At 39.7% G+C, this 14,345-nt stretch overlaps 1 protein-coding gene across 1 annotated transcript; it reads right to left on the bottom strand.

Moving 5' to 3' along the window:
- Positions 1 to 845: 845 nt before the first annotated feature.
- Sod2 (superoxide dismutase 2) lies at positions 846 to 11,216 on the bottom strand. The gene is made up of 5 exons (XM_003466367.5): positions 11,057 to 11,216; positions 10,719 to 10,921; positions 6,862 to 6,978; positions 3,953 to 4,132; positions 846 to 2,108 (listed from the first exon to the last, which is right to left on the bottom strand). Exons 1-5 carry the CDS (start codon positions 11,077 to 11,079, stop codon positions 1,963 to 1,965), a joined length of 669 nt encoding a protein of 222 aa, XP_003466415.1. The 5' UTR covers positions 11,080 to 11,216; the 3' UTR covers positions 846 to 1,962.
- Positions 11,217 to 14,345: the final 3,129 nt, after the last annotated feature.

The raw sequence follows: 14,345 nt of genomic DNA, 5'->3' as shown, positions 1-14,345 counted from the left end.
TAGCTCCACAAAAGAAAAAAAAAATTACATTCTTATTATAGGTAAGGCTCTGGGCCAACCATTGAAAAGATTCAAGGGTAAGATATAAGCTAAGCATTGAGAATTTTCCAAAAAGAGAGAATACTTGTTTTTGAAGAATATACAATCTAATGGGATGAGCACACATATACATCAGTAGTAAAATAGTCCAGCTGTGAAAAGAAGGATTAACTCTCACTACAGAGATCTGCAAGTTCTGGGGAAGCTGAACTTTCAAGGATGCTTAGAATGGCTATGCAGCAACACTAGATAGGAAAATATATGGTGTGTTTGGAAAATAAAGTGGGGGCCTGGAGTACCTGAAAATAATTACATATTTGATTCCTATACTGATTTTTCTTCTTTAATGAAAGGAACTCTTTTCTTTCCATTGACTATTGCACACGTCTCTCACAGTGGCTTTTACAAGGAAAGCACCCTTCCTAAATCCCTCAGTGGATTTGTGCTTTTTTATTCAGTGCAAATCTAAAATCCCCTTTCAGAGCCCATAAGGTTTTGTTTATCTGTTGAGCCACTAGAACCAAACCCAATATGCTAGTTAGCTTTCTATCTGCTATGACAAAATACTCGAGGAAAAACAACTTAAAGGAGGACTTATTTTGGTTCATGGTTTCAAAAGTTTCAATCCATGAACGCCTGGCCTCATTGCTCTGGGGACACAGTCAGGGAGAACATCACGTGGTAAAGGCTTCAGGGATGAGTCAACATAAGAAATATAATGTTAAGCCCAATACAAAAAGAACTATATTGCAACAGTGTGTAGCTCTGTGTGCAGAAACTGCAAAGGAACACAATCTGAAATGCAATTGCTTATTATAGGCATCATTTTTCCTTTATTGAAAAATATAGAGCTTTTACAGTGGCTATAAGTTCTCTAAAAGAAAACAAAACAAAAAATCTCAAAGGACAGAATAAATCAAGAGTATATCTTTGAAAATAAATGCTGAGACAGACACTGCTGACCTTATTCAGAGATAAATATTTGCCTCTACTGAAAGAGAGTATCTGGCCCAGGTCTAGTTTTCATGAAAGGGATGCACAGTAATGCACCCCTGCCCGGAAGCAGGGCAATGTCCTATGGCCCAGTTCCCACTATTGATGATACTATCCATCAGGCCTCATTTGTCCCTCTTGAGCATTTTTATACAATATACATTTCTATGTTTAAAGACAAAATTCACATGAAGTTGTTTGTATTTCTGCCCCTAGAAAAACTCAAATGCATAATTACCTCCTAATAATAAAATGGTTCTTAATTAACAATTAAGTTACATGGGCTTGTTTTAGAGATGTTTGTTCATCTACAGTGTTGAGGACCAAACCCAAGGCTTTGTGCATAGTAAGAAAAAACATCCCACATAAGCTATATTCCCAGCCACAAGTTTCACGCTTTTGAATAACGAAATGGCATTAACTGGGTGGACATGTGACCATACTGAGGCCCACTAGGTGATATCTACCAGAAGTACCACCAGACAGAAAATTACCTACAAAAAGAGCACTTTTCAATAGAAACGGAAAATATTGTTTTCTATTTTATTGTTAAGCAACTGGGGGAAAGACTAGATTTTCTGTAACTGTATCAGAACAGGATGACAGACCCCAAACTGTCTGGAATATTTTTGAAGGTTTTATAAGGACATAGTAATGTACCAACTGTCACTCTCTTAAATAAAATGTTCAATCAAGACTAAATCACATTTTTAAAAAAAGACTAAATCACATGAAGTACTTACTATTTTCAAAGTTGCCTAATTGGAAAATGAGAAATTATTCATAACATTAAATTATGAAACATGTGAGTAAGCAACATCAATCAATGCTATAATATAGCAGCTTACTAGTACACTGCAGTACTCTATGCTATTACAAAAATAGTCATAGTAGTCATAAAGAGCTTAACACACTCAGTATACTGATGATTTACTTCTTACAAGCTACATATCTTTCAGTTACATTCTCCCAGTTGATTACATTCCAAATGGCTTTTAGATAATCAGGCCGAACATTTTTATACTGAAGATAATAAGCATGCTCCCAAACATCAATCCCCAGCAGTGGAATAAGACCTATCAGAGAAAAGAAAGAAGTAAAAACTTTAAATTTTGATCTAAAACACTGTAGCTTCTTAATTTAAAACCTTTACTGTTCCTTACATATAAGTTATCCTTTATAATAATCTGATTATTTTCTGTTTCATATGTAATAGCAAATTTGCTTAAGAATACTCCTATAAAGAAATTTTAAGCTTGACTTTGAAAAAAATATGATAGCTAGTAAAAATATGTAAGACTCAGGAAAATCACTACAATATTTTAATAGCAGTTCTTCAATAGAATGAACCAAGAGCCAATGTCCACTATCCACTTTGCCCCAGTGGTGTCAGGGGCCACAGGAAAGGTGTGCTGCCTGTGGGGTGGCTACGGCTTTGAGTGTCTCTTCCAAAACGAATCTACTCTGCTCCTCAAGGCTAATTTTTTGAGAACATGTGCCACTTAGCAGTTATCAATAGAAAGAGTAACAAGCAAAGCTACAAAGAATTAAAGAAAAAGACACACTATGGGCCAGGGATTTAGCTCAGTGGCACAAACTCTTGCCTGGCCAGTGCAAAGTCATGAATCCCATCCTCAGTTACGACCCCCCCCCCAAAAAAAAAAGACGCAATGTTTTCATAAATAGAATAAATGAAAAATGCAGTAGTACCTATTTTTAAAACTCTCAAATTCTCCTATGAAAACAACTCTCAACCAATGTCTAGATCAATCATGATGGATATCACCAATAATTCATTACTATAAAGTTTTTGAATAATTTTTCCCATATTAAAAAGCTATGACGTCATTCCAGTGGGCTTTCTTCAATGGACAGAGAAAGAAATATAATGGTATTCCCATAAAAATCAGTCTTTCCAGCAGGTACTGTGTGAGATACATGTGTCTCCATAGCAGCTGGTGCTCGTAAGTCTTTTATAGATTTTTATGGCATCTCACTTTCCCAGAACGACTGTTTAGATCCCAGCAGACAGGGAGTATATGCAAGGAAATGAGTTGCATAAGCAAGAATCTTAAGTCATAGAGATGGAAAGGGTGGCAGAGAACTGCTAATGCCCAGTAGCAGGGGTTCCTTTAAATTCATTGTTTCAGAGATCAGTGGCCCAGCTAACTGCTTAGGACTCACGATTCTACTTCCTACACTCTTCAGCAACACTTTATAAACAGCTCTCTAATTAAATAAAGCCCAACAGAAAAACAGAAATTGCTGAGCTAGGCCTGGAATTTCCAAGCCAAATATTTTCAATGTATCAAAGGTTCCCAGAAAGGCAAAGTCTGGAAACCTGAGTTCTAATACCAGTTTAGTCATAAAAGCAAAGAAGGGAGAAATGTAACTGCTAACGTTGGGCTCAGCTTCTACTTCTTTTCTTTGTTTTTGTGTACCTAGCTTTAGTTTGGGAGTTTTTGTTTTTATTTTGTGTGTGTGTGTGTGTGTGTGTGTGCGTGTGCGCACACGCACACGCACAGAATTATTTAAACTGATGCCAGCTAATTCTCAGTAAAGCAAAGCAGATTTTATGATTAAAATATTTTTGTTGGGGCTGGGGATTTGCCTCAGTGGTAGAGTCTTGCCTTGAATGCACACAGCCCTGGGTTCAATCCCCAGCACCACCAAAAAACAAAAACAAAACAAAACCCTATTCTGTTGATGTATCCACAAAATTACCTATGCTTATCTTACAAAACATCAAGGACTTTTAAAGCATTTAGACAAGATTGTGGGTATCATTGGTTAAGGTGTGCTCAGGTTATTACACGTTTGTGGTGAGTTTTAACACTGCCAGTTTTCCTTACTTCTACCTAAATGCTTTATAGTAAACCATATCTCCCAAATGAAATGAGTGACAATTTTCAAATCTAACCTGTTGTTCCTTGCAGTGGATCCTGGTTAGAACAGGCAGCAATTTGCAAGCATCCTCGTTCCTTATTGAAACCGAGCCAGCCCCACCCAGAGCCTTGGACACCAACGGACACAGCTGTCAGCTTCTCCTTAAACTTGTCAAAGGAACCAAAGTCACGTTTGATGGCTTCCAGCAATTCCCCTATTTAAAAAAAATCCAAAAATCAAACAGATTTCAACAACGACGATAAAATGTTCTATTTACATATATGAAAATATCCCTGTCACATGGCCCAAGAAACTGGACATTGAACAAAAAGATATAACCCCGTTAGTTTCAATACCTGCATTCACCCTGCTCTGACACCAGTACCTAAGGTTTCAGTTTTAATTCACATGTTTAAATGAAGCTAGAGATTTCTTCACTTATTGTGATTTCTTCATCAGGAAAGAAGTACTATTTTCTATTTGCTTCATTTTTCCCCTCAACAGAAATTCTCTTTCAATTCTAAAGAGAAAAAAAACGTTGAAACAATAGAGTAACAATGATTAATATACTGCATATTGTTATTTTTAGATTACAAGATATAGGTGTTTAATTGTCCAAACAACTTTAGAACAAAACTTTTTAATGAACTAAGAGAAATAATATATCTTAACATATGTGTACACATATATATATATTTTCCCTTCCTTTTCTCCTCTTCCCCATCCATTTCTCTTTCCTTTTGAACTGTTTCTTCTCATTTTACAGTATCTGTTGTACATTTTGGATCTTACTCTTTCAGCTTCTCACACTCGGGAGACAACACAATGTTTACATGTGAGCCTGGTTTCTTTCACTTATGAGTATGGTCTCAAGTTGCATCATTTACCTATAAAGGTCTGAAGTTTATCTTTATGGCTAAGTACTATTTCATTATATAAAAATACCACATCTTGTTTATTCATTCCTCAGTTGATAGGCATTTGGGCTTTTTAAAAGATCTATTACAAATTGTGCTGCTATAAACATGGGTGCACACATATCACTGTGGTATGATGTTTTTAATTCTTTTGGGAAGATATCCAGGACAGGAATAGCTGGGTTGAATGGGACCTCCAATTCTAGTTTACTGAGGAATCTCCATAGTGATTTCATTGTTGTACTAGTCTTCAGTCCCACTAACAGTGGAGAAGTGTTCCTTTTTCCCGAGAGCCCCTCCAACATGTGTTACTGGTTGATTTCCTACTTAATAACAGTCATTTTTTTCTGGGGGGAGATAATACTCATTGTTTTATTTTGCATCTCTTGAATGACCAGTGAGGTTGAACATTTTTTTTCATATATTTATTTGCTGTTTATATTTCTTCATCTGAGATCTTCCAGTGAATGTAGTTTTGTCAGAGATAAGGAGGCTGAATATGTCTGGAGTTGTTTTTGCACCTTCTAATCCGTTGCATTGATTTTCAGATCTATTTTTTCACCAGTGCCATACTGTTTTTATCACAGAGGCTTAACAACATAATTTAAAGTCAGGGATTATGATGTCTCCTGTCTTGCCTTTGTTGCCAGAACTGCCTTTGCTATTTTAGGTCTCTTCTGGTTCTAAATGAATTTTAGAATTGTTTTCTATAATTCTGAGGTAATATATTGGAATTTTGATCAGAATTGCATTAAATCTGTATTACAGTTTTGGAAGTATGGCCATTTTCACTATATTTCGTTCTTCTAACCCAAAAGCAAGGAATATCTTTCCATCTTCTAATATCCTCTTCAATCTCCTTTTTCAGAGTACTATAGTTTTCAATGTAGACGTCTTTTACATCTTTTGTTAGATTGATTCCTAGGTATTTCATTGTTTTGGGGCTGCTACTGTGAAAAGCATTATTTCCCTAATTTCTTTCTCAGTAAGTTTATTTCTGTACAGGAAGGCTACTGATTTTTTAGTTCAACAGAAATTTTTACTTTGACTTCTATCTCACTCTCTGTCCTCACTTGGAAATAAAAAGTTATGACTGTTCGGTTCTTCTACAAGGCAATTTAGAGCTTGTCTTCACCATACTTGATTTTAAACGGGCCATTTTCTTTCCTGTTACTGAACTAAGGGTATATACTTTAAGAGCTTTAACTGTAGCTTACTGGTAAAGCATTTGCCTAGCATGCAAAGGCCTGGGTTTGACCCCCAGTACTACAAAATAAAAGTAAAAAAAAAGAACTATAATCTTTGTATTTTGCAGTAATACAGAATTCTAGATTGAGCATATTGACTGTATCAGCTGGGTCCAAAACTTCATTCTTCTTATTCTATGAACTGAAAAATAGGCATCCTTTATGAGTACAACTAGGGGAATGAAGTGGTACACATAATGCAAAATGGGAAAGAATGCCAGTTGAACATGGGTAGATCTGATATTGTGGTCATTAACTCAACTTCAAAAGTGTTAATAGTCCAAAGACCTCACTCATGATGGATAAATTATCCAGTTTCTTAGACTTACTTCACCATTTAATATTATTTCAAAGGAAACTGCTTATTTCCAGGGCATTAAATAGGATGCCTTGAACAATACTGATTAAAATCATACAATAAACTACAGTGTTTCCTTAATATTTAAACCATAAGATGGTTCCACATGCGTGTGTAAAACCTAATGACGTAAGTCCCTGAATGCATTCTCCATTCCTACTCTTTCCCTTTAAAAGTTACAAATTTGTTAGATGTTTTGCTATGAAAAATAATCCACTGATACCTCAAGTGAATTAAGGTAACAAGAAAATTAACAATCTGCTAAGGGTATAACTCAGTGGTGCACTGAATGGTTCACATGCAGGAGACCTTAGACTGACTCCCAGCAACCCCTCAAAAAGAGATGAAAAGAAGAGGAAAATCAATAGTCACTCCTTTTTGTGCACAAAATGTACGTAAATTTGTACTGAGATATACTAACCTTTGGGTTCTCCACCACCATTAGGGCTCAGGTTTGTCCAAAAAATGCTGTGATTGATATGACCTCCACCGTTGAACTTCAGTGCAGGCTGAAGTGCTACTTGAGCTGTGACATCTCCTGAAATATTAAAATTCAAAAACACTTTTTAAAACTCTTACTCTTAAGTAGGCACGGTGGCATACAACTATAATCCCAGCACTCAGGATGCTGAGGCAGAAGGATCACTGTGAGTTTGAGGCCAGGCTGGGCTATAGACTGAAATTTTAAGGCCAACCTAAAATATACTGCAAGACCTTGTCTTTTTTTTTTTTTTTTTTTTTTGTCTTTTTCTTTTTTATCGGTACCGGGGATCGAACTCACAACTGCCTGCTTACAAGGCAGGCACTTATGCCGCTGAGCTAAATCCCCAGCCCCAAGACCTTGTCTTTAAAAAAAAAATTCTTACACTTTAACCACTGTATACACTGTTCTTTTTTTTTTCCTTTATAAGACATTAACTGTACAGTTTATTTATAACATTCCCATTTTTCCTAAAATTCAGCAATTTCATATTCTACCCAGAAAAAGGGGACCTCCCAAAAACTTGTTTCAGCTTTTCTGTTCAATTTATGGTGTGGTATATAACTGGCAAGGCCAGTAGGGGTGGTTAAAGCTAGGAAAAAATTCACTTCTGATGGCCAAGCGTTCCGTGTTCTCTTAAACAAAAAAGTTTCAACAAATAAAAACACCAAAGCATATTAAAATACAGTAATGGAATGCTACAATGCATGGATCAGTACAGACTACAAAGAAAACTCAACTCTCATTCTCCAAGACAAGACAGTTACTCACTGGGAAATATTTCAAAGTGACATTAAAAAGAAACTCTACACACTCAAATTGAACTCCTGATTTTCAAACCCAAACTTATTGCATCTATAGTTTTCCCCATCTCAGTGAATTCCAACTCTGATCCCGAGGTCACTGATGTCATCTTTGACCCCTTTTTCCTCGTATTCCACGCTCAATCCATCCCCATCCCCTCAGCAAACCCCACTCCAACTATAAGACACATCCAGAATCCAATCATGTCTTCCAAACTCTGCTGGCACTCTGCACGTGCATTTGTCCATCTGTGCCCCCACTAGACTACAGACACCATTGACGACAAAAATTTTTGTGCACTACTCTCGCCTCAGAGTCCAATACTGCCTCACATACAACATGCTCAATAAGTATGTGTTGACTCACTAGATGATTGAATATATTAAATGTAGTTTCCAAAAAATGGGCCTCTTTATAGTTCTAAAACAAGAATGTCATGTCTGAACTTTCTGAACGTATTCTCAAAAACAACTGAGCAAAGTAAGCTGAAACCCGAAAGACTTCTTGGTAAACAAGTACTCAAATTATTTTTTATTCTGTGACTTCAAGAAGTTCAATATTTTTTTAGTTTCAATTCAGCTTTTACTCTTCAAATACAATAAGTTAAAAACTTTTGCTTGAAAAAGTATTTACAGTAGTTATGTGTGATGACAATATGCTACTTTATTTACTCTTCTTTTTTCCAAAGTTTTCAATTATGAAAATTTAACTCACTCTCAAAAATATAACTTTCAAAGAAAAGTTCTGTGGTTATTAACTTATAGTCAATGTAGTACTGCAATATGATATAAAGCTGTTTTTTTCAGTGGCTCTTATTAAACATATTTTGATTCCATACAAAAAAGACAAGCTAGGTATGATGGGGCACATCTATAAATTCCAGCACTGAGAGGCAGAAGGATCGCTATGAGTCCCAGGCCAGCCTAGGCTACAAAGTGAGTTCAAGGCAGCCTGAACTCCTCAGTGAAAAGATTAAAAAAAAAAAAAAAAAAGAGAGAGAGAGAAAGAAAACTGAAATTAAGATTTTTTTTTTTAAATACCGAAGGTGTCAGACATGATTGCAGAAAGTATTTTCATCACTGGGCTACTTCCCAGCTTCATTATGACCACACTGTTACAGTTTGTGTTTAGACATCCTCCCAAAGCCTCATGTAGTCTTAGATGGGGCTTTTTCAGAGGTGGCTGAATCTGGAGTGCCATGCTAGCATTAAGGATGTGTGATTACTAAATCAGTCCACTGATTGGCTCGGCACCACCCTAATTCCAGTAGCTTAGAGTATAAAAGGGGCAGAAAGACACTTTTATGGTCTCCTGTTACTTTTGCTGTCTTCTACCACCATGAAAAGTTGCCCTTCTGCTATGTGCCACCTTATCTTGGAGCCAGTGAATTATGGACTGAAACCTCCACAAACTGGGAGTTAAATAAATTATTCTTCCCTTAACTTTGAGCATTGGGTATTTTGTCTCAGCAAGGAGAGAAAAATAAGACACATATCCTCCACACATTTGTTATTTCCTAAATCTCGAGCCTCTTCCCATATTCAAGGTTCATCTAATTCCTGCAAGCAAATCTTCCAGAATGTGCTAGTCTTCCTCTTTTTGCTCATGTACTTAGTTCAAACACAAACTGAAATACTACATTTTTCCACTAGATGCCTCTAGTCAATCAGATGTCACTGTCTAAAACTTACCCTACAAATTTCATAGGCCTGAAACTCAGTAAAAATACAGTCAAAGAGTAGGTTTTCTTAGTTAGTAAACAACACAGTCAAAATATGGCTATAAACTGTCTTCCCTGTGCAAACTAATGTTTTTTGATTTTTGAGAGAGTATCTCAGTATGCAGTTCAGGCTGGCCTTTAACTCATCAGGTAGCCCAAGCTGGTCTCTAATTTACAGTGCTTCTCCAGCCTCAGACCTCCATATGCTGGGATTACAAGTGTGGGCCACTACACCTGGCCTAGCTAATGAATTAAAAGAACAACACACTATTTTGTATAGACATTAAAACAGTACATATCCCCATATACACCCCAGAAGTACAAACAAAAATTCACAGGCTAGTGCTTTTGTCAAGAACAATTTTTTTTAAAAAGTTAACTCCATATTATAGTAATTGAATTACAAATATTCAGCTTCTACAAAAATGGTTCTTATAAACTTTACCCCTAAATTAAATCAGAGCAAAAAGGGCCTGTCCTATTCCAAAGCCAGGTGAGTACTTTTTGGTAATGAACATCATAATGCTAACACCTGTCTATCCCACATAAAGCAAAACAAGAGGGTTTTGAGCAATTCACCTGCATGGACAGAAGGAATCTCCTAGAATAGAATCTCTTCTATTCCTAGATTAGATTCCACCCCTTCTCATGAAGACAACGACCTGAGGGCAGCTGCTAGCAATGCCAGTTCAGTGCTGTAATGCCCTTGGGAAGGGAGTTAGAAAGGCCCTCTTCTCCCACCCACTACCCAGGCACACACTTGGGTTACAAACAGCAAAGCTCCAGCCCACTTCGAGAGTTCCTGCGACGCTCAAGGACACTTGCATGACTGACTCTGAGCCATAAGCTAAGGGTGCTCTCTCAGCTCTCTAGCAAATGGCTGGCAAACCTATCTGAGAGACCAAAATATGTATCTCTAAGAGCTCATTATGTAACACGAGCAAATACTAAATGCTAACATGAAAAAACGAGTTACGTATTAAGTTCTCTTTAAAGCCCGTACTATTCACCAACGTTAGCAGTATGACTGGACTTAACGAAGTCAAATTTAGAAACAAATCCCCTATGAAATCCTAAGTTTTCTGACATAATACAATAAGTTTATTCAACTGAATCAGTAAGAACGAGACAGGTCACTGTTTTAAACGAGGCAGGGGAGTTTTGTGCCTGGAAATCTCGGAGCTGGTAGAAACACGGGAGACATTTCTAGGCAGTACCGGCTCACAGTCTCATCTGCTCCAGCCAGCGTCCTCCACGAGGGCCTCGTACCTACCCTTGGCCAGCGCCTCCTGGTACTTCTCCTCAGCGATGTTCAAATTGTTCACGTAGGCTGCATGATGCTTGCTGTGGTGCAGCTGCATGATCTCGGCGTTAATGTGAGGCTGTAGGGCCCCATAGTCGTAGGGTAAGTCGGGGAGGCTGTGCTTCTGCCGGACGCCCAGGATGCCCAGAGCCGGGGCCAGCCTCCGACTCGCGCTGGAAGACAGACACGCCGAGGTCACGCCGCAAACAGAACACCACGGGCCCGCAACCCCTCGCCCCAGCGAACATCACCCCAGGGATCCGCGCCCGCCGTGCCCCGCGCGTCCCTCCGGGATGCCCTCCTCTCACCTGCACGCCGCGTAGGGTAACATGGCTACGCTTCTCCCAACTCCGGACTCGAAGAGCTCCTGCAGCTTCCGAGCGCAGCCGAGCGTCTACAGAGCGACGTCCCGCGGCTTACAAGTACTGCCGCCAGCAGGCCCCGCCCCATTTGCCGCGCCCAACTCGGAGGGGGGACGCAGGGCGGCCGGGTGGACACGGCCCCTGCACTGGCCCCGTGCCCTTGGCTCGAGGACGCGAGAAAAGGAGGTGTTGGCCGCCCTGGGCCGTGGTAACCGTGGTGCCTCGCTTGCCACACTGCTGCGGCGCATTGCCACAAGAACGCTGCCCCCACAGCCCTGTGCAGTTGGTATGGTCCGCAGCCTCCCCACCCCTCTCCCACTCCGCCCCTTGGCGCCGGAGGAGAAGCCAGGCCTCTGCTTCCCTTCAGCGGCGCGCGGTGCGCGGATAGCCCGGCTGTCCTCCGGAACATCAGCGAATCACACGCTCCCTGGAGCCAAGCACCGTAGTTCGGCGAGATACGGCCTGGCTGTGAGTCAGGGCCGCCCAGCCAGCGTGTTAGTGGAGGGTTTCGGGCCAGCGGCCTCTTGTTTAGCTCTCTCACCCAGTGCCCGGAGTGACCTTGGTTTGAAAGTATGAAAACTAGCCTAGAGTTTTCCTCCTGACCCGATCCAGGATAGGAGCCAGGCTCACTTTATCCCACTGGCTGCCTAGCAGGAGTGTATGCAGCCAGGCTTGGTGGTACTTGCCTATAAATTCTTGCATTTGTGGAGGCTGAAGCGAGAGAATCTCCTGCATAATTTCTTTTTGTTTTACCGGTGATTGGTATTACTGGCTCCAGATAACAGTGCAAGCTCACTGTGGATAAAGCAGCATGACTGGTCACATGTTAATAAGTAGAAGAGTCAGAATTAGAACTCAAAATTTATACTTTCTTGACTACTAACTCCTACCAGTCAAGTTTTATAATTACTCAGTGACTTCTCTGAACCAGACTCCCAGAAGAATAAAAAGGGACAACAGAGAACCTTCCTATGCTGTCTTATAGTCCAATAAGTTGTATCAAATGTTTGCTCAACCATTTAAAAACCAATCCTGAATTGTGCAAATCCTCCTTATGGGAAAGTCAATGACATGATTTGAGTCTTTGTTGAATAGAATAATACCGAAAGAAACAGTAAGGGCCAATAGATTTTCATTTTTCTCTGTTGCCTTTGTAACCCGCCCCCCAAGAATGAGCAGGCTTCCAGTTCAGGAAAAGAGGATCTGGCAGGAAGGGTGGTGTTCAACTGTGAGGAGAGACTATAACTCCCACCATTTGTTGGGGTGAGGAGGACATTCTGGGTAGGCCTTTGATATGGATAGCCTTAAAACTCAGAAAAGAATTTATGGGTTTCATATAGTTGGTAATAGGAAGTCGAGACTCCTGTTTGCGGAGGTAAGGGACTGCGGGCCCGTGGTGTCCTGTTTGCAGCATGACCCCAGCGCATCCCAGAAACTAATTTCTTACATGAGATTCTAGCACTGATATCATGAGGGACCCGCTAGTTAGGAAGCTGTTGAGTTCATCACAACAGGAAATACTAGAAAGCATCTTTAGGATGCTGGCTATGTCAAACTAGGAGAACATGACATTTTGAAGGATGAAACAACAATTCAGTCATGAGTCAGTGACTAATGAAGGCCTTGTCTACTGAGTACAACATATCTTTAAAGAGATAGCATGCTGGGGATTTAGCTCAGCAGCATAAGTGCCTGCCTTGCAACCATGAGGTCATGAGTTCAATCCCCAGTACCAAAAAAAAAAAACATAATCATGGTGCCTCAAGGCACTTCTTGCTAGTATAGATGGTGATACTGTGCAGTTCAAAGTGGCTCATAGGATGTGCCTTTTTGAACAGGTGACACCTTGGGATGGGAGAAGGGGGAGCAACAGCAGTCAAGGAGCCTCCAGGATTGAGACAAGCTGGTGGGGGTACAGGAGCCAATGTATTACCATTTCTCTTTACTGCCCCTAATAAACAATGTCTTTTTCCTGTGGCCTATGATAGAAATCCAAAAAGCTCAGAAAACAGATTACTGTAGTCTGAGTTCTGTCCCAGATTCCTCCAAGTAGCTCAGAGTGACCTCTGCAAAATCAAGGTACCATAAATATCTAAGGCTATTTCACAGCTATCCTGAGACCCATCGCAATCTAGACCTGTATATTGGTTGTAAAAGGTAACCTGACTGGTTGAGATGAAGTTGCTTTAAACCAGCTATTAATTGCATTCATATTCCAGTAACAGATCCAGCCATGGATCTGTTTTTAAACACAAGAGTATAAAACAAGAGTATAAAAGATCAGTGGTCAGCATTTCAGAGTTGGGGTGACAGTTCTGTGAAGTCGTCGAGGATGCAAGCTCTTCTGTCTGCAGTTAACTCAGGACCCATTTCAGCCATCTTACCTCCTTTCCAGGAAGGGATAGAGACAAAAGATTGGGCCCCAGCTGTCTCATTTAAAGATCCTTTGTGGAGTACTCACTGACAAATGCTATTTATAGTTCACTGTTCAAAATTTAGGTGCAAGGCTACACTTAGCCAAGAAGGAGGCTAGAGCACTCAAGAGGCTGAGGCAGAAGGACTCACAGAATGAGTTCAAGGCCAGGCTGAGCTACATAGCAAGACCCTCAGGTAGGTAGGTAGGTAGGTGGGTAAATAGATAGATAGAGAGATGGATAGATAGATAGAGATGATAGGCAGACAGAAATGTAGTGATTTAGCTGTGTACATTTTCAGTCTGAAAAACATGGAATTCTATAACAAGGATTTATTTTTTCTGTCAGGCAGGATCCTTGTAGAAGGATCTTATATAAGGCATTATTTCCATGTTCATTGGACATGAACTCTGAACATTAATAAAATTATTTCAGTATCTATATTCTTCTTCCTCTTCCTCTTCTTCCTTTGTGACTGCCTCTTCTTCCTCCTCCTTGTCTCCTCATTCTCATTTTTCTTTCATGTCACAAATTTTATCCAGGAAGGAATCTTAGAACACATTGTACCTGGTCTTGATCATAGCCCTGAAAAACACCGTCCTGATTGTCATAATCCCAAATGTTGAAATCCTAAAAAATCCCTAAGTTGTAATTTCCAAAATTACAATCTTGAATGTTGAAATCTTGACAGCTGAAATTTCCAAAGCCTCAGTTCCCAGAGGGAAATAAAAAAAAGATTGTTCAGGAGAGGCAGAAATCAAATCCTGGAGAAAGTGGTTGGCCACGATACGGCAACAAGGAAAACAGTTCAAAGATGTATC

Source organism: Cavia porcellus, unplaced genomic scaffold, assembly GCF_034190915.1.
Source record: "Cavia porcellus strain 051 isolate PalLab524CR breed Dunkin Hartley unplaced genomic scaffold, mCavPor4.1 scaffold_22, whole genome shotgun sequence".
NCBI lineage: Eukaryota > Metazoa > Chordata > Mammalia > Rodentia > Caviidae > Cavia > Cavia porcellus.
Note: the sequence above shows the minus strand (reverse complement) of the source record. Positions and strands in the feature narration are given on the sequence as shown.